The 20124-nt window shown below is 39.9% G+C and overlaps 1 protein-coding gene across 1 annotated transcript in view; it reads left to right on the top strand.

Moving 5' to 3' along the window:
• LOC126424835 (serine/arginine repetitive matrix protein 2-like) overlaps window positions 1-20124 on the top strand; it is a 382172-nt gene that overhangs the window by 271515 nt on the left and 90533 nt on the right. The window contains exon 31 of the mRNA XM_050087642.1: window positions 987-1832. Within this exon, the coding sequence (XP_049943599.1) occupies window positions 987-1832 (846 nt within the window). The remainder of the gene's footprint in view (window positions 1-986; window positions 1833-20124) is intronic.

Consider the following 20124-nt stretch of genomic DNA (forward strand, 5'->3'; position numbering starts at 1 on the left):
GTGTATGTGTGTGCGCATGTGCATGCGTGTGAAGGAATCGCATGTACAAATGTCCAAATGTCCAAAAATGACCTATTGGTATTTTTTTCCTGTAATTAGTTGACTTCAAATACTTTAAAAGTATGACACACAATCTGTCTCTAATGTGCACTGTTCACTGCATCAACAACATCGCTTTTCAGAGTCAAAGGATTGTGTCACGCGACTAAATACCACAGATACATTTAATATCTTCTCTAGAATAGCAGAGCAGCTTCAGTCCCTTTTCTTGAAACAACAATCAGTTACTGACAGAATCATGAATTTCTTCAGAATTCAGATGAAGGTGCATGGCAAAATTGGCCAGAGATAGGGATAAAACGTGTGCAATATATTAAATGTGTGTGAAATGTATTAAATTTGTGTGAAATATAAGAAATTTATGCGAAATGTATTAAATATGTGTGAAATATTGTATGTATGTATGTGAAATATTTGTACATTGGTCAAAACTGCAGGCAGAAAGAAATTGTGTGGATTAAATTGGGAAAATTGATGCATCTCACATGGTCAATCATGAGTTACTTGCTCACAAGGACAGCCTAAAAATGATTTTTATTTTTACAGAAGATGGAAAGACGAGGAATATTGTTTGCCCTAAAGCACTTGCAAAAAGTTCTTCAAAATAATTAATGCACAAACAATAATGGTCTTTCATTTATGTCATACAGGTAAACGTGTCTGTTTTGTATGGCAGTAACCCCTTAGAAAGAAAGAGAGAGAGAGGCATGACATGTGCTGGGCGCAGCTAGTCTGTAATTAAAATCCTTCTTCTCGTCTTTTCTTTTTTGTTTGTAATTTTTATTTTCAATGTTATTGTGTAAATAAATAAAAAGAATTAATTTCTTGAAAATATTGTATGGTGTGTAAACACGGCATTCATGTTAATTGAATAAGTAACATATGAAAGTGAAGTTTATGTGACACTCTTCTGTATTTTGTTTTAGAGGCTGAAATGTTTGGTTGCAGCAGAGGATGATGGAAATGTGGTCCCGTGCCACGAGGTGGATGCTTCCTTTTATGAAGAGTGGACGAAACGTGTAAGAGAAGCGGACCGGAAGGCAGAGGCTGGTTTTGCACCTAAATATTCCAAGAAATACAAAGGCCGCAAAGAAACATCTGATGAGATGCCAACTCCCAGTGACGATGGGAAAGAATTAATTTTGTCACAGAAGCTCAGTTCTACTTCTCCCATGAATTGCAAACAGCACAACGTTGTACCGAACAAACTAGCTCTGTTAGGTTGGAAAGATTTGCACTCTCCATCAAATTGTGTTCCCAGCAACAAGTCCCCAGCAACAAGACCTCTCAACACAAGTGATGGTGGAACCAATGATTCTGAGGAGGACTGCATAATTACTGATGTTCGGCTTTGTAGTAGTCCTTCTAGTTTTCTCAACAAAACCCCACCATTGGGTATAAGGAAGAACTCCAGTACTAGTACAACAGTAACAGGACAAAGAAATTTGGGTAAATCGCTTACAGATATAAGACCAGAGCAGCAAATAGGCGAATCTAATGAGTTAACAGTAATTGGAGTCAACCGTACCTCGAGTGCGAGGAAATGGCAGCATTGTAATAAGTCACGATTTCAGAGCAGTGCCTTTAGTGCATGCCATTGTCGTTCCAAGCGCGTCCAGCGAAGATGTCGTTCCGCTAGCCCGAGGCTGTGCAGTGTCAATGATTATTACAGAACTGAGGATGACGATGACGAAGACGATGATGACTACGATGACGACAAGTATGATTTTGATCCTGTCACACGTCTACAGCAGATAAACAAGCAGATAGAGGTGAGTAAAATTATCCATAAAATTCCTCAGTGGTGTAGGAACTAAGATGCCCCCTATTGGTTGATATACAGATGTGAAAGCACTGTAAATTGGTGTTGGTTGATTAATTTATTGGCACTGTACTTGGGAATTTGATGAAACACCGCACGTGTGGAACTATCTGAAATTAACTTTATACTCTTCCCCCCACCCTCCCCTCCCCCCGTAAAACTGTTAGCTCTCTTATAGTTTTGAGGTACTTTAATCATTTTTGAGAAGTGGCTATCAATAGCCATCAAGTAATGTATAAAATGCAAGTTTGAGAATCATCTGCTGTTATTTTAAACCCAAATATCAACCAGTTTCAGTGGACAATCTCCACAGATAAGGTTAAAATGGTGTAAGCCACAACATTACATTTGTAATTACTTAAATAACGTGTAAAGCATGTCACGAACATCAATATATGGCAAAGGACTTTTAGAAACAAGCACATTAATACCAAGTGTACACAGGGTAGTATTGAAGAAAAGATCAGGAGTACTATATTGTAAATATGCAATTTTGGCTGACTAATCTGACTTGAAAACTGAACACTGTTTCTAGGCTAATTGTTTTTGCTTGTATAAAAAAATTCATAATTATTGGAGTAAGAGATGATTATGGTTGAATTGAGGACATACACTGAGGTGAGATAATAGAAGTTGTAGGATAGTGATGTACACATATACAGATTGATGTAGTATCACATACACAAGGTATGAAAGGGCAATGCACTGGTGGAGGTGTCACAGTCCTGATCTTTTCTTCAGTACTGCTCTGTGTACGCTTTGTATGTGTGTGTATTAATATGCTTGCTACTAAAAGTCCTGTGTCGTATATTGATGTTTGTGATATGCTCTACACATTATTTAAGTTATGACAAATGTAATATTGGTGCTTAAACAATTTTAACCTTATCCATGATGATGGCCCATGACTGAAACCAGTTAATATTTGGCTTTAAAATTAAAGCAGCTGATAGTGAAACATGTATTTTATACAATGAAGTACTCTTCCTTGTAAATATGCAATTTTGGCTGACAAATGTTAACTTGAGAACTGAACACTGTTTCTAGGTTGGATGTTTTCACTTTTATAAAAAAAGCTTTGTAATTATTTGAGTCAGAGATGATTATTGTTGAGTGATGATATACACTGAGGTGTGCAGTGCATTGGCAGAGATTTCATTCGTAGTCAAATGATTGAAGAGGAAAGATGTTCGATGTGATTGTGGGCACATGATGGGAATGAAGAGACTTCGAACGTGGACTGGTAGTTGGAGTTACATGCAGGGAACACTCCATTTTGGAAATCAGTAGGGTATTCAATATTCTGAGATGCCCAGTGTCAAGAGTGTGCAGAGAATACCATATTTCAGGCATTACCTCTCACCACAGACAACGCAGTATTCGGTGGCCTTCACTTAATCCCTCTAGTGGGCTCACAACTCTTTTGTGAGTACATGCTTGGCTACCACGGGCCCCCAGCCTTTGCAACATTACTTCCTTTCCATGCTGCAAGCTTATACTTCCACTTCCCCCCTCTGTCTCTTCGTTGGATGGTTTTCTTGGTGCAGAACCTGCTTGGACCTGGTTTATGATTTGGGACTCAAGTTTCCACTTTTGGTATTTTCTACAACTTTTCATAACACATGTTCCCATTGTTGGATTTGCCCTGTCACCAATTTTCAGAATTCTCCAGAAGTGCAGATTGTGCAGGGCTCTCCAAGCAATGGATTTCTGGCAAGGTAGCCATTTCTGAGTGCATGTGGTGCCCCAATCGGTGGCACTGTGTTGGATGAGCCGCAAATGAAGCAGATGAAGTTATCTCCCATTGGTGGCAATAAGGCCCCAGCAGTCTCTCTCTTGGATTTTATGGCCTTCATGGAACCACTCTAGCCAACTTTATACAAAGAATTTTCCAGTTTTCTGTCAGCTCAGTACTTCTTCATTCTCTCGGATCTTACCCTTCTTTCTCCATCAGAAATCACCCTTCCTATTGTCTGTTTGTTGATTCTCATTTGCAGTCTGGTTTGTTTGTCTGTGAGTTTCCTGGTTTTGTCAGTTTTGTTTCTTAGGTCTTACAATGTAATCTGTAGCTGAATGGTGGATCAGTTAACATGATGACTGTTTTTTCAAAGGACATTCCAAGACCAATTTTCTGTGCTATTTCCTACAGTGAGATAACTTGTTCTTTGGTTTTCTGAATACTGTTGGACAAGAGAGCAAGGTCATCAGCAAATCCTAGGCAATTTAAACTTATGTTGTCTTTGGGTCTTCCAATTTGGATGTTCTTTGGGTTAATCTTGTACCATTCCCTCATATATTCTAAAGCACAGTTGAACGGCAGGGGTGCCAAGTAATCTCCTTATCTTAAACTTGTTTTTATGATGAATGGCTCAGAGAGTTCCCCCCTGAACTTGACTTTTGATACAGTGTTGGCTAAGGCGAGTTCTATCAATTTGATTAATTTTGTATGGAGCCCGAAATTTCTTAAGATTTTTAACATTGAAGGTCTATGGCCACAGTCATATGCTTTTTTAAAGTCCTTGAAGGTTATTACAAGAGGTTTATTTCGTTTCTTGTAATATGCTATGGCTAATTTTAAAGTGATGATCTGTTCTGCACAGCTTCTCCAACGTCTGAAGCCTCCTTGCTATTCACCTAATTCTTCCTCTAGTTGCTCTCTGATCCTCTTGTGTATAATTCTGGAGAAAATCTTGTATGTACAGTCTAAGAGAGAGATACCTCTGTAATTATCTGGGTTGCTTCTATCTCCTTTTTTGTGGAGTGGATGGGTTATGGCTGTGGTCCAATGTTCGGGAAACCTTTCTGTTATCCAGACTTTTTTTTTAGGGCTATGTGTAAGGATGTTCGAACTATATCACTGGTATATTTCCACATTTCTGCAAAAACTTGGTCTTCTCCTCATGCCTTATAATTCTGCATCTCTCTGACTGCCGTTTCCACCTCTTGGATTGTTGGAGGATTTATGAGGTCAGGTAGAGTCTTGATGGGTATGTCTGTATTAATTGCTAAAAGTTCCTTGGGTTCTTCACAATTCAAAAGTTTACTGGATGCTTTTGCCATGATTTCGGCATTTTCTTTGTCATGATGTGCCATTTTCCTGTCTTCCCTTTTCAGCATTAATGTGGGAGGGGCAAATTTTTGTAATTGTCTTCCAAACATTTTGTAAAAGTCTCTGGAGTTGGTTTTATGGTAATTTTCTTCTATTGAGTTGATTAGATTTCTTCTATTGAGTCGATTAGATCTTTCTGTGATTGTCTCTTGGTTTGCCTGATAACTTGTGTGAACTTTTTCCTGATATTTTTGAGGTTGGTAGCATTTTCTTCTGTTTTGTGTGTTTGAAATTTTAACCATGCATGATGTCTTTCTTCATGAATTTTGTCACATTCTGAGTTCCACCAGACATGTCTTTTATGTGGGTTCAATGGGGCTAAATTTTCAGCTTATTGCCTGAGAATTTGAACCAGTCCTTCTATGTCTCTATGGAATGAAAGTCCTCTTTTACTACAGACAGATATAACCCTATGATGCTGTCTTCCCTTTCTATGCCATGAGAGAAACTTTGGGCTAAGTAGCAAGCACAGCAATTCTCCCTGCAATACTTAGTTTGCAGGACTGATGGGGATTCCTTCTCGCCACAAAGCCTTTATTCTTTGTGAAGACATTAGAAAACAAGATTGGGGAAGTGGCAGCCATCTCTAAAATGAAAAGCAGATCAATTTTGATCAAACTGTATTTCTTACCTCCAAAGGCACATTCTGACCAAATTCTGGCTTCCTAGCTTTATTATTTAGCGCTACTTATTTTTTTCTTAAAACTGCATTTTTATGAAAACTATTAGTTTAATTACATAAACACTTAATATTTAAAACGTTATTACAATAAGATATACGTTGACAAGGTGTAAACAGAAATTTTGACTTTTAATTTTGTATTTAATTGTGGTGCAGTACTTGTGTGCTACACGTGGATGCCTTAAGATGACGTGTCGCTATTAGCAGCACACTTGCTCGCCTCTGTATCTCACACGATACAGCGCTTGTTTCATTTTAAGGGCTGCTTGACCAAACATGCCCCCTCATGGTTGGGGGCTCTCCTCATGCTGCTTTCCTTTCATCTACTATGGGATTGTTGGCTTCTCACCCACTGGTGCATTGGTTCCCATTTTGCACCCAGAGATAAATCACCTTCCTCTGATTTCTCTCGGCAGGTAGGGGTCTCTCGGGACACTTCCATCTGAGGCTTCTGCCAGTCTACAACTGCCATATCTTCTAAGGAGAGGAAAGGTAAGAACAAGTCCTCCAAGAAGGAGATTCCAGTGGCGCCCAAACCACCAGATTCTGACTGTTCCACTTGTGGCTGAGGCAGAGGTACCAGCGGCCCCTGAGACCCTGGATTGCACCACGCAACAGAACCCGAAACCTGTGTGGGTTGATGCATTAACACCTAAGCCAGTGATAGCAGGTGACATAACCCACCTCCTTGGTCCACTCACGGCCTCACAGTACATACTTCCGGTGTCTTCTGCATTGCCCTTCAGGAATTGGTTTCCAGTAATGCAGAAACCGACCTTACATGGATGTCGGGGATATTATAAGAATCATACTACCCATGACAGGGTGTTGGGCAGTGTTTTGCACATAGGTACTGGACACTCTTATTTAATGAACTTGAGTCTCTTAATACCCCTTTGGAGGCTGTGGCTGTTCAGGTAAGAGCATTTCAGGATACTACCATATGCAGCAGTCACCCCCCCCCCCTCCCCCAATGGTGAAGAGTCTCAGAATGTATTGTTTGTGTTGGTTTCTCAGCTTTCCCCACCTTTCCTAATCTTGGGTGCTTGGGTGATTTCATTGCCCACATAACCCTTTGGGGGGTGGAATCGCTATCACTGGGCGCGGTCAAGACTTTGAAAACTTACTGGCACAACTTGACCATTGCCTCATGAATACTAATGCCCCCCACACACTTCACAGTACTTTCTTGGCCATTGATCTTCCCATCTGCAGCCCTTGTCTTCTCCCATCCATCCACTGAAGAATCTATATGACCTGTGTGATAGTGACCACTTCTTGATCTTCCTGTCCCTCTCTCAGTGTCACTCCATGGAACTCCTGCTTTGATCCCCTGTTCCTCACACCCGTTCTGATGGAAGACAGTACCTTAGTGGTCATCAGAAATCATTGCGACCGTAGGTGGGCTATATATCAGCAAGAACATCACTGTCTCTTTGTGAATCTCTCCTGCTTTCACTAAAACACTCTGTACCACTAATATTTTGCAATAACTCATGAAATTCATCGTCATTAAGTCCGCTACTTATGCTAGGTGTTGGACTCAATTTTTAACACAAAAGTGCGTGAAATAAACAAACTGCAAACACTAACTTAAAGAAAAAATAGCTGAGAAACAATATTAAATAAGAATGCTGCCCAAAAACAACAATGTAGGATGAAATAACAGAATGTAAACAAATATTATGAAGCACGATCTCAACAAACAAACAATACAAATCAGAATTATCATTCAGTGATAATTCACTGCAGCAACACTCAAAAGTCAATAATTATCACTGTACACTTAAATCGAAATGTCAAATGTCAATACTGTACATACTAGCACCATCTAGCAGTTAATTTCATAAGTTGAGTTAAACTGAACAGGGTACTGACAAATCACTATTCTCATGGTACTTTCATTGTTAGGGGGTGAGAGTAGATTGTTACCTTGATATTCTATGAATTAAGGTACCTATCCAGTAACTCATATAGAAGATCTTTGATGATTTTTTTTTTTTAATTTTGAGTTAGAACAGACACACACAAGTTCTAGTTCTGAATTGGCTTCTGAGCTACGCCTGGATTGGGTTGTAAGAGTTTAGCTGCGGTTCGGGTCAAATTTTGTGCACCGTTCTATTTTACCTGTTGATGCATGCCATATCACGGTATACACTGATGTAGATTCAAGATGCATTGTGGGTATACATGGGCATTCGCATGGCCACGTGTACACACACACACACACACACACACACACACACACACACACACACACACACATATATCACAGGTTGAGGGGTTGTGTGATATTATTTTAGTGATTACCCTATTAAGTAAAATTTTCAAAGAGCATGGCTGTATGAGCACACTTATACGAATGATCTTACACCCCTTTGGCTTGGATGCATGAACTGATTCAATTGGGAACAGTGTCCTCAAGCCATTATATCCTCTCCCAAAGCCAACTGATCGACAGCTGTTGTAATTGGTCCTTGATATCCTGGTTACTGGCTCTGGAATGGATTTGATGTCAATGCCGATCCCATACGTTCTATTGAGACAGATCTGACTTTCCATGAAAGTACCTAAACGTCATGGAGACAGATCAGAGAGATACATACCACGGTTGGACAACTGTTGTACTGTTGAAAAATGACACCACAAAACTGTCACATGAGACATACCACACGAGGCTGCAGGATCTCAGTGACGTACTGTTGTGCCGTCGGAGTTAACTCGGGCACTACCAGCTGCGATCTGAAATCGCACCCGATGATTCCCCACACTGTGACGCCAAGAGTAACAGCACTGTGTCTCTCCAAAAGTTTGGAAGAATGGGACCTCTACCCAGGTCACCGTCACGATTGCCAGTGGTAGTCGTCTGGGGTAGTGCTGGACTGCGGTTTGTCACTCAGTACAGTGTGACGCCATTTGTCAGCAGTCCGTGCTTTCCAGTGGCGGTGCCACTCCAGATGCAGCCGTTTGTGTTGTGATGTTATTGCAGCCTATACATAGGGCGGTAATTCTGTAGTCCGGCTGCTGCTAGTCTCCTACCGACCGTGTGGGATAACAGAGAATGTTTCAGAGGGTCCATTACTTGGTCTGAAAGACGGCAGGCACAGATTTGAGGGGGTTACGATGTGCTCACTGTCGTCACATTCCCATGCGGTTGACATCGGGCCGCTGTTGTACTGGATGCCCCACATCTCACACACGAGCATGCAGCATGCCCTTGTTCTTCCCATTGCTCACTCAGCGTCAATACACCGTTAACACATTATTTACACCCTACCTGGCCTGGTGACAACACTACATACGAGCAATACTATTGCATTCTGGTGGCTGTTCTACATATCACTGAGAATTACAACTCTGATCATTTACACACCCACCGATTGTATGAGTATTTGTACAAAGTTGCATTGACATCCGGCTATGTATTATGGGTGATTCTTTTTGTACATATGTGTGTCTACGTATGGGCATCTGCATAAATTTTACTTGAGAAGGGGGGGGGGGGGGGTGTAATACCAAAATTGCCAGTTTTGATATACCTGAAACGTGTTATATTTAATGGGTGATGTCCATTTAGTATTTTTAAGATAAATTACTTCTATGCCCCAGCAATCACCATACTTCATCAGTGTATACAAAGTACCGTATTTACTCTAATCTAAGCCACACTTTTTTCCGGTTTCTATAATCCAAAAAACCGCCTGCGGCATAGAATCGAGTGCAAAGTAAGCGGAAGTTCTGAAAAATGTTGGTAGGTGCCGCCACAACTAACTTCTGCCGTCGAATATACGTAGCGCTACACAGGAATGCTTTGCATGCACAAAGATAAATACTGGCGCCAAAACCTCTGCGTCAGTAAATAATTAAAAAAAAAGGTGGAAGACGAGCTTTTTTTCAGTGCCCCGACCGCTGCATTTTCATACATTATCCAACGAAGTAAATACAAATTCCGTATTGTTCATCTTCGAATGTAGCAGCATTTCAATGTACTGCGAAAATACGACTGGCAAGACTGTTTGGGATGTTTGTCAAAATGGCAAACTCTACGTTCTGAATTTTTTCCTACCTGTAAGAAGAGATGGTTGCTAATAGGAACTTTTATGAATTGTGAATCACATGCAGTATTCTCTTCACCATAAGAATAATATGAATATAAACATTTTGCCACATATTCTTTCGTGTTTGCTGCTATCTCATTTAAATCCTGTCTGCCTAATAAACTACGAAACTAGAGTGAGACAGCAGCAAATGCGGAAGAATATACATATCATGTCATGTTTATATTTGTATTATTCTTGTGCGTAATAGTGATAAGTCAGAAATGGAGCACAGTAATTGACTAGATTTTTAAATCTAAGATGACTCTAATTTCTGTGCAGAATGTAATGTACTAAAGAGGCGCGTGCAAAGATTTTCAAACGGAGAAAAATTTTCGCAAAACTCTCGTTCATAATATCTTCTATCATATGCAGTCTATTATTTGGTTCTTGTTGACAATTATCAAAGACAGCAGCAGTGTAAGTAACAACAAATAGCAGTCTCATGCCACTGTTTTGCTAATGAGACGATTCCTCTTTTTTTATTGTAAGCAGCGGTAGCATGCACAAAAGCAAGCCATGCCGCGAGCGGTGACAGGCCATAAACTCTCATTATCAGAATGCGACAAACAATGCATGACACAGTACAGTAATGCATTTTCAGCTTAGAGTGACGTAAACACCTATAAGAAAGAGAACGGTACTTATGAAATCAAAGAAAAATAAGCAATCAATTAAAACCAGACGAAGAACGTGAAAAAGAAAGGGTACCCATATAAATACGGACGGAGTGCCTGTGCATAGCAATGGCTACCTGGTAAAACTTAACTGCTAAGCTTACGACTCGAACCAGACTACTGTAGCTGTATCGTCATTCATTCGACCTAAATTGTGTCTCGTATTACAATGGACCAGCTGTGTTTCAATTTGGAGGTGCGGCCTAAAACTTTTCTCTCCCCTTGAATTTCGAGTCTCAAATTTCAGATGTGGCTTAGATTCGGGAAATTTTTTTTTCCTTGATTTCGAGTCTCATTTTTCAGGTGCGGCTTGGATTCGAGTAAATACGGTAATGCCTTTTCGTGTTAATATGAATATGGATACCAGCCATATCAGGTGAATAAGGCTGGTGTGGCAACAATTCATACCTTAGTTAGCATAATTTTGTCATGGCGACGGCACTCGCGTGCGGGTGCACGTCCACTTGGTGGAAGATGAGTTTGAGTTTCTACCTTGCTAAACCTGCCTTTTTTCGCGTATCTTTGGTTGCAATTTGTCGAGGAGGTTAGCATAGTATTCTCCAGTAATTGTTTGTCCAGTGAGGAGATAATCTACAAACAGAATTCCCTTCACATCCCAGAACACTGATGCCGTGACCCTCCACCAAAGGAATTGTCTTTACTTTCTTTGGTGGCGGAGAATCAGCATGTGTCCACTGCTTTGACTGTTGTTTTGTCTCTGCGGTATAGTAGTGTACCTAAGTTTCATCTGTGGTCACAAGCTGGCACAAAAAATCTTGTTTGTTTCTCCTAAAACCGGCCAAACATTGTTCTGATATGTCCATTCCCATGTGTTTTTGGTCCAGTGTCAAGAATCGCGGCACCCATCTTGCAGATAATTTTTTAATTTCTAATTATTCAGTTAAAATGTGATATACCCTTTCAGATGACATCTGGCAAGCATGAGCAATTTCACTCACTTTCAATCAGAGATTTCCCATAACAATTTTTTGCACTTTTGCAATGATTTCTGCAGTAGTGACACATCTTGGCCGATCACTGCACAGATCATCATCTAAGTGCTCCCGAACAAATTTAAGTTCACTTGTCCACTTGGCAACAGTTGAATATGAAGGAGCAGAGTCCTCCAGTGTATTCTGGAAATCGGCATGAACGTCCTTTGCTTTCATACGTTTCTTTACAAAGTACTTAATCACTGTTCAAATCTCGATCTCCCCCCCCCCCCCCCCTCTCTGCCCCCCCCATCTTTGCAAATCATTATGTGGGAACGACAACAGAACCATGTCACCACCTCAACTCTCTTCCAAGAGCACTGATGTGGCACGTGTTTATAGGCAACAGTCCAGTGAATATCACGTGAGCAACTCATAGCACTAGTGCTGACCTCTTGTGGTGATTCTGAGAACTTTCCAAACCACCCTTGTAGGTTCTAGGTGAGCGATGACTGTGTGCATACATGTTTTGAATTATATGTTACATGTTGATTTGATTCGATTTGTGCAGCGAGACAAAAGCAACAGTGGTCTTAGTCCACTACTGCCCACACTGAAACTGAGGATGTTGTAACGGTTTGCTCCCTGTGAATCTAATAAAGTGAACCACTATCCTTAAAGAGTAGTAGGAAACTCTGCAGCGAGACAAAAGCAACAGTGGTCTTAGTCCACTACTGCCCACACTGAAACTGAGGATGTTGTAACGGTTTGCTCCCTGTGAATCTAATAAAGTGAACCACTATCCTTAAAGAGTAGTAGGAAACTCTTTACTAGTTCCTTATTAGACACGATTTCTTTGGGACTGAGTGACCCACATATTCTTTTGACCTCCATTGCTTTGTATTGGAATTTTTGAATCATAGTCCAATACTATATGTGCTGCCTCCTGATCCAACTACGTAGTTTTGATTTTACCATCGCCTTGGTGACTGTTAGGACAGGTTGCAGTCCAATAAATGGAGTCATTGCACATGTCCTGGCCAGCCTATCAGCATGCTCATTGCCACTGATTCCTGAGTGACTGGGGATCCACAGCAGATTTATCCTGTTGCTTTCCACTAGTCTCATAAGGCTATCATGGCATTCTGCTGCGATCTTTGATCTCGTTTCTGGGGTTGATAGCAATTTCAGAGCACTGGACTGTCAGAATAAGATGCTACGATCCTTGTAGAACACAGGCAAATACTCCTTTGTGCACATTCCGATGGTGGATATTTACCCCTGGAATACTCTGGCCAGTTTCCCTAGAGGTATTTCTCTCTAGTCCAGGCTGTACACGGTATACCCCGACCCCAGCACCTTCATATGTTTTTGAGCCATCAGTAAACCAGACTCGCCTCCTGAATGATGATGTCATTCATTCCTCCACTGTTTGTTTCTTCAAACTAATAGATGAAAAGGATTATTGAAGCAGCTGAAAGTTATTGTATGGTCAGATGGCATTTCCCTGACCATTCCTACATTTACCATACTCAGCATATTGGTGAGAGCTTCTACATATCCTAAATGTCTCCAGTTATTTCCAGTTTTTAATCCATTTGCCCCCTGCTGCCTCCATTATAACCCAAGATGTAATGGGGGATGTGCAGCATGGTCTCCATCCCAACAGTGGGTGTGCTGCTAATTCTGCCTATCAAGGCTAAGCAGGCCAAGCTCCTAAGCAGCCACCTCCTGTTGTACTTTATTCTACCTTACTGTAGCTTCGCAAATTATTGTAGGTCATATTACAGTGGTTTATATCCAACCTGTACTCCAAGGGTTTAGACCTCAGTTTTTACCACACACCTTTCTTGTGCTCGCTAGAGTAACTCTTGCCTTGGAACGTGTGAGGGTCCATTGGTAGTTTCACATTCACTTCACTACCTCCTCCACTGGCAGAGTTTTGCCAAGAAGCTTGAGATTCCAGTACATTTTCTGGATGCTTCCTCATAAATGGTACTGTGTATCATCGGCAAAAGTAGCCTCTAGAATATATCTCTTCAATGAGAATTTCTTACCAAAGTTCTGGCTTCAGGTAAGTTTAAAGTTTTGGTCTTTCGTATAGAACTCGTAGTCTGTTTTCCTAGGATTCAAGTTGGCTGTTTTCTATGTAACACCCATTTCAACCTCAAATTTGATATACATTTGATCAAATAAAAATGCCTTCAATGCCACCTGCCATTGTTTGACATACCTACCCATTAGAATTATGTCAACCACTTCTTCCCTTCTTCTGTTCCTGAAGGTAGGTTCCCTACCCCTGTTCAAGATTTCCAAGTTTCTCTTGAGTAGATATTGGAGTAGCTACTCAAATCTGCTGTCATTGTTGCTGCTTGCACACACCAGGTTGTGGGCATTGGCACCACAACTGGCCAACAGTTATTCATTCTGCTGTGGGCAGCTGTCTACCATTCTTCTCATTTCCTGGGAAGGAGAGTACTGTCCTCGTAAGAAAAGTCTCCTTTTGTGCTTCCTTCCTCACACACTTTCATTCTGATGGTAGCCGAGTCCCTGGGGCAAAAATCCACCATCAGCATGAATGAAATTCCATTTTTGACTTAAATGCACGTTCTGGAGTTTTTCAGAATTCTAGCGTATATTGACTTACCTTCATTTTCTCCAACTGCCCCTTCAGATAAATAGTGTTCATGAATCAGGGCCACATGGTAAACATCTGCTATTTGTGCCGCTTTCTTCCAGTTGCATTAAAGTATGTGCAATTTAAGGCCCTCATTTTTGCAGTTTGAGGACAAATAAATGAAACGAACTGAAGGAAACAAAACAAAGACCAGAGTATAATTGACATTTTGGACTGTAACAGATGACAATTGGAATGTCTGAGCCAACATACATCTGACAGTGGCATCCCTTTAGTTTGAACACACCTCTGAAATAAAGTAGCCATGTCTATAGCAATGATCTATATTACTAAATAATCATCTTGAGGTTGAAGTTTTTCTGTGCATTTTTGCTTAAAAATAAATTTGTTTTTGGAGGGGGTCCAACTTTGAGCAAAACACATTTTTTCATCTTTTTGCTATTTCCCAGGCATGTGTTGCTGAATTTTCAGTGTCATCAGTGAACTCATTTTTTTTCTATTAAACAGGAAGAAATGCTGTATACTACTTGTACACACATAAATTTGAGTTTTTAAGACTATGTACAAATTTGAAAAATAGGCTAAGTTTTGTATGTATACCTTTTTACCACATGCTGTGGTTTTCTTGGGTTTTTATGTTTTTTATTGCACTTGTTTTCTTTCACAGTTTGTCATTTACAACCATGTAGAACTTAACATAGAAAAATTATTTACATTGACATTTACAACAGGGAATGCTATGGTTTGTTAATATTTGGCCTAACTGTAACATTTTGAGTTGTAAAATTTTGATGCAAGTAACTTTTCTATATTTACTTCTATATGGTTGCAGATGACTAACTGTGAAAGAAAACAAGTGCAATAAAAAAAAAAACAAGAAAACCACAACATGTGGTAACAAGGAATGTATACAAAACTTAAGTCTGTTTTTCAAATTTGTAAATATTGTCTTAAAAACTAAAATTTATGTTTGCAAGTACTAAAGAGCACTTTTTCTGTTTAATCACTTTGTAACTTGCAACAAACTTTACACATAATTTCAAAACCTTTATGAAGCTTTTTCTCACCAACACCCACCACAAAATGATGAAATAAAAAAAGGTTTGTCACTTACTACATTTTCACTGTTTGCGCAGTCAAACTTCAGCATTACTAACACTATTCACAACACAGCGTGAAGCCAGTATCTGCATATACCACTGTATGTACCGCAAAATTATGTAACTGTGTGACACAAAAGTGGAGCTTTTCTAAAAAATGTAATGAAAATTACACAGACTATATTCATCTAGTGTTTCATAATCTACACCTACAGCCACATCTGTACTCTGGAAACCTCTGTCAGGTGTGTCATTGTACCAGCTATTGAGGTTTCTTGCTATTCTATTCTCGTATGGAGCATGGGAAGAATGATTGTTTGAATGCCTCTGTGCATGCAGTAATTATTCTAACCTTATCCTCATGATCCCTATATGAGTGATATGTAGGGGTCTGTAGTATATTTTTTGAGTCACCATTTCAAGCTGGTTCTTCTTGAAACTTTGCTAATAGTCTTCCTCAAGATTGTTTATGTCTATCTTCAAGAGTCTTCCAGTCTGTCTTCAAGAGTCTGCCAAGGATCAAACAAATCTGTGAACGTTCGTGCTGCCCTTGTCTGCACATGTTCAGTATCCTCTGTTAACCCTACTTGTTACAGGTGCCACACAGTTGTGTAACATTCTAGAACTAGTCACACGAGTGATTTGTAAGCAATCTCCTTTGCGGACTGATTGCACTTCCCCAGTATTCTATCAATAAAGTGAAGTCTACCACCTGCTTTACCCACAACTCAGCGTATGTGATCAGTTCATTTTATATACCTACAGTGTGTTACGCCCAGGTACTCGTACGAGTCGGCCAATTCCAACAGTGACTCATTGATATTATAGTCATAGGATACAACGATTTTGTTTTGTTTTGTTTTGTTAAGTGCACAATTTTACATTTCTGAACATTTAAAGCAGGTTGCAAATTTTTGCACCACATTGTAGCTTCTTTCAAACAGTACTTCATCGTAGACAACTGCAGCAGCAGCAAAATGTCTGAGGTTACTGTTACAGCGAGGGGCAACCAGGGGCAATTCTAGAAGTCAGTCAAGGAGGGGCTAATGGGAAAGGGGGGGGGGGAGGGGGTTGGGGAATGGAATATCTCTCAACAAAGGAGAATTGGGGTCCTCGACTGACAAATCTGTAAAATTTGATTTTTCTTAAAGTAGATGTGGTAACTGTTGCGGAGTTCCGGGTAAAAAATGTGTGTTAATAAATAATAAGATGGCCGTTTTAAGTTAAATGTTATTTATTGGTTTGGATAGTAAGGTATTTGCCCCTCTTATTCTTCTGTTAAAATGTATTTGAAATACATTGCAACCATTATTGCTACATAATTATATTAAAAAAATTATTGAATCTGTTGGAGTAATATATTCACTGATTTCTGAAGTCATTTTGTCCAGTGTAATATGATACTTCCCTTGCCACCGCCCCTGGTCCCAATGCACTTTCCTGGGGCACACCCGAAGTTTCTTCTACATCTGACGAATACTCTCTATCCAAGATAATATGCTGTGTCCTCCCTACCAAAAATTCCTCAATCTAGTCTCAAATTTTACTTGATACCCCATACGATTGTACTTTTGACAATAAGCAGGCTATCAGTATGCCATGTGAGAAATTTACAAGTTGTGTTTCACATGATTTGATTATTTTGGAATTGTCACTGGTGGCATTGAGGAGGACATTCTGTTTGAGATACCTGATTATGTTTGAGCTCAGAATATGTTCTAAGATTTGACAACAAATCGGTGTCAGATATATTTTTTGTAGATCACTTGTGCTACCCTTCTTTTGGAACAGTGTGATCTGTGCTTTTTTCCAAGAAGAGGGTGCAGTTTTTCGTTCGAGGGATCTACTATTTTAAAACCTTTCCTTAAACTTTTTCTCACTTGCATGCATAAAGGCAAATAAATGCATAAACTGATTTGTAATCACTCGTTTCAATGGAAGTTTGGTTCTTTAAATAATTGAAGGGATTAGTGGTAAGTAATGATCAGTATATTATCTAAATGGATTTTATGACCTTTTTTAAATGTCTGCATGAATATACATAATTGTACACTGAAGAGTGAAGCTGTTGAACTGCAGACTGACACATAAGAGAGGGTATTGATAAAGTATTACATAAAAAAAAAATCAAGCTGTGATTGTGAAATTTGTTGGTGGTGTTAGCCCAACTCTACATATTCATCCTTTATGTTTTTCCATATAATAGGACATCTACCAGCGATCTGAACAGTATTTTGGTTGTTCATGATACAAACCAACTCAAAAATCATCATTCTAGGAATGCCTAATATCAGATACTTCATCAAGTTGAGGAAAGAGGAAGCAGGCACTGGATGACCATTAGGGGAATATAGGGAGCGAGGTAATGTTTGATAACCCAAAGAAGTGAGACATGTGACTGTCCTGTACAGAATGAGCCACCTCGGACAGCTTCCCGTGACGCTCTTGTCTCCTTGGTCCTCCCATAACCTCAAGTAGTATGTTGCTGTAACACTTTGCCCCTTACGATCGTAATCTCTTAGTGCCACACCTTTGCAGTCCTGAAAGGCATTCACTGTCATATTACCCAGAAAAGTCAGGTCTTCACTTTTTTTAGTGGTGGTGGAACCGTGTGTGCATTGCTTCTTTCCTCCACTGTTGTCGGGTCACAGCGATACACTCGGCACTCATTCTCTGTGATTAGGTAGCTGAAGAAGTCCTGGATTGGTGTGGCATGGCTGCAACATTTCCACTGCTTCTGCAGTTTGGTGGGCTTTGTGAATGGTTGTGAACAATCACAGAACCCACCGAACTGCGACCCATGTCACATTCAGAACATCGTGCGAGTTATTGGAAGCTCGTCCACAACTGATTTTTACTTTTTCTGCTATTGTTGTACGTCAGTCTACGACCAGCAGGGCCTCTGCTTCTCTTACAATTCCTGTTTCTCCGCAGAGAAGGGGTCTGCAGCTTGGTTGTTCACTTATTTGGCCACACTCGAAGCATAAGCACCAATTAACATGTGATGGGGCACTGATACCAAACACTTCCACCATGTTGTCATAGATTGTTGCAGTATGGTACCCCATCAAATGCAGAAAACGAAATATCACATGATACAACATTTTTTGACTTATGTAACACTTTTGACATTGTTGACTAGTATACTGTCTTTGAAATTCTGAAGATAACAGGAGTAAAATACAAGGAGTGAAAGGCTATTTACAATTTGTACTGAAACCAGATGGCAGTTATAAAGAATTGAAGGGCTTGAAAGGGAAGCAGAGGTTGAGAAGGGAGTGAGGCAAGCTTGTAGCCTCTTAATGGTGTTATTCATTCTGTACATTGAATAGACAGAGAAGGAAACCAAAGAAAATTTTATAGAAGAATCACAGATCAGGGAGCAGAAATGAAAACTTTGAGGTTTGCTGATGATGATATAATTTTGTCAGAGAAAGCAAAAGACCTGGAAGAGCAGTTGAGCGGAATGGACATTGTCTTGAAAGTAGGATATAAGATGAACATAATCAAAAGCAAAACAAGGATACTGAAAACTAGTTGAACTAAGTCAGATGATGCTGAGGGAATTTAAGGAAATGAGAAACTTTAAGCAGTAGATGAGTTTTGCTGTTTGGACAGTAAAATAACTGATGATGCAAGAAGTAGAGAGGGTATAAAATGTAGACTGGCAATGGCAAGAAAAGAGTTTCTGAAGGAGAGAAATTTGTTAACATAAAATATGGATTTAAGTGTTAGGAAGTCTTCTCTGAAGGTATTTGTCTGGAGTGTGGCCTTGTGTGGAAGTGAAACATGGATGATAAACTGTTTGGTCAATAAGAGAATAGATGATTTTGAAATGTGGTGCTGCAAGAGAATGCTGAAGATTAGATAGTGATCACATAACTAATGAGGAGGTACTAAACAGAATTTGGGAGAAAAGAAATTTGTAGTGCAACTTGATTAAAAGAAGGGATCGATTGAGAGGTCACATTTTGAGACATCAAGGAATCACAAATTTATTACTGGAGGGGAGTGTGTGTGTGTGTGTGTGTGTGTGTGTGTGTGTGTGTGTGTGTGTGTGTGTACCATTACTGCAGACTTATACCTGCAAACATACAAAAAATGAATTATGTAAGTTTATTTTTTCTAGGTGACAATGTTACTGATATTGTACAGCTACTATATCAGGTGTCCTTCCTAAGAATTGGCAGGCGTATTTTCTCTGGAGTTTAGGCAGATGTGTGTGTGTGTGGGGTGTTTTTTTTTTTTTTAAAGGCTGTAGTCGGCCAAAGAAATTACTGCTCGTCATCTTTCATGCAATCCCAGTGCTGATGGAAAGCCTTGATTTGTTTCCCAAACAAAATGATTTTAAAATAAAATTTTATGTGCCCATTCAATGGAGCAGTCCTAAGTTAGCATAGTGTGACATTCAGTATAGCATTATGTGTTAACAGTAAAACACAAAGGATAACAAGTACTTCACCAGCAACTGAGCAGTGCTGCTGCATGATGATAGCAGTCATCATGGGCCAGGCAGTGTAGTCATTTCTGGAGTACTGGTTATCCTTCATTCTTTTCTGCCCTTGTTACAACATATCACTAAAACGAATATCACGCTGCACTAACTTGGGATTGTTCTGTCAAATGGACACACAAAATTGTGTTTTAAAAATCATGTTGTTTGTAATGGGCAACAAACCAACACTGAGTGCTGGATGAAAGAAGTGATGAGCAGTGTTTATTTGGGATGACTCCAGCTACATATTGCAAAAATGAAATTGCAAATACCTTCCGAAACACCAGAGACAACATCCATGATGCCTCTTAGGACGAACTCTGCACTGTGTATTGCTATGGTTCGGTAAGCCATGGTCCTTCACCAGATCCAGTCTTCATTGGCACTGTTCCTTCATTCCCCATTTGAAAACCTCTGGTTGTATTGCTATTAAGTAATCAGAGCAGAGGCAGCTTGAGGTTTTCAACACAAAGTGGAGTTGTGAGTCTGTTGCCAGTGTGGTCATGGTCTTG

The sequence above is a fragment of the Schistocerca serialis genome, chromosome 10 (assembly GCF_023864345.2).
Source record: "Schistocerca serialis cubense isolate TAMUIC-IGC-003099 chromosome 10, iqSchSeri2.2, whole genome shotgun sequence".
Taxonomy (NCBI): domain Eukaryota; kingdom Metazoa; phylum Arthropoda; class Insecta; order Orthoptera; family Acrididae; genus Schistocerca; species Schistocerca serialis.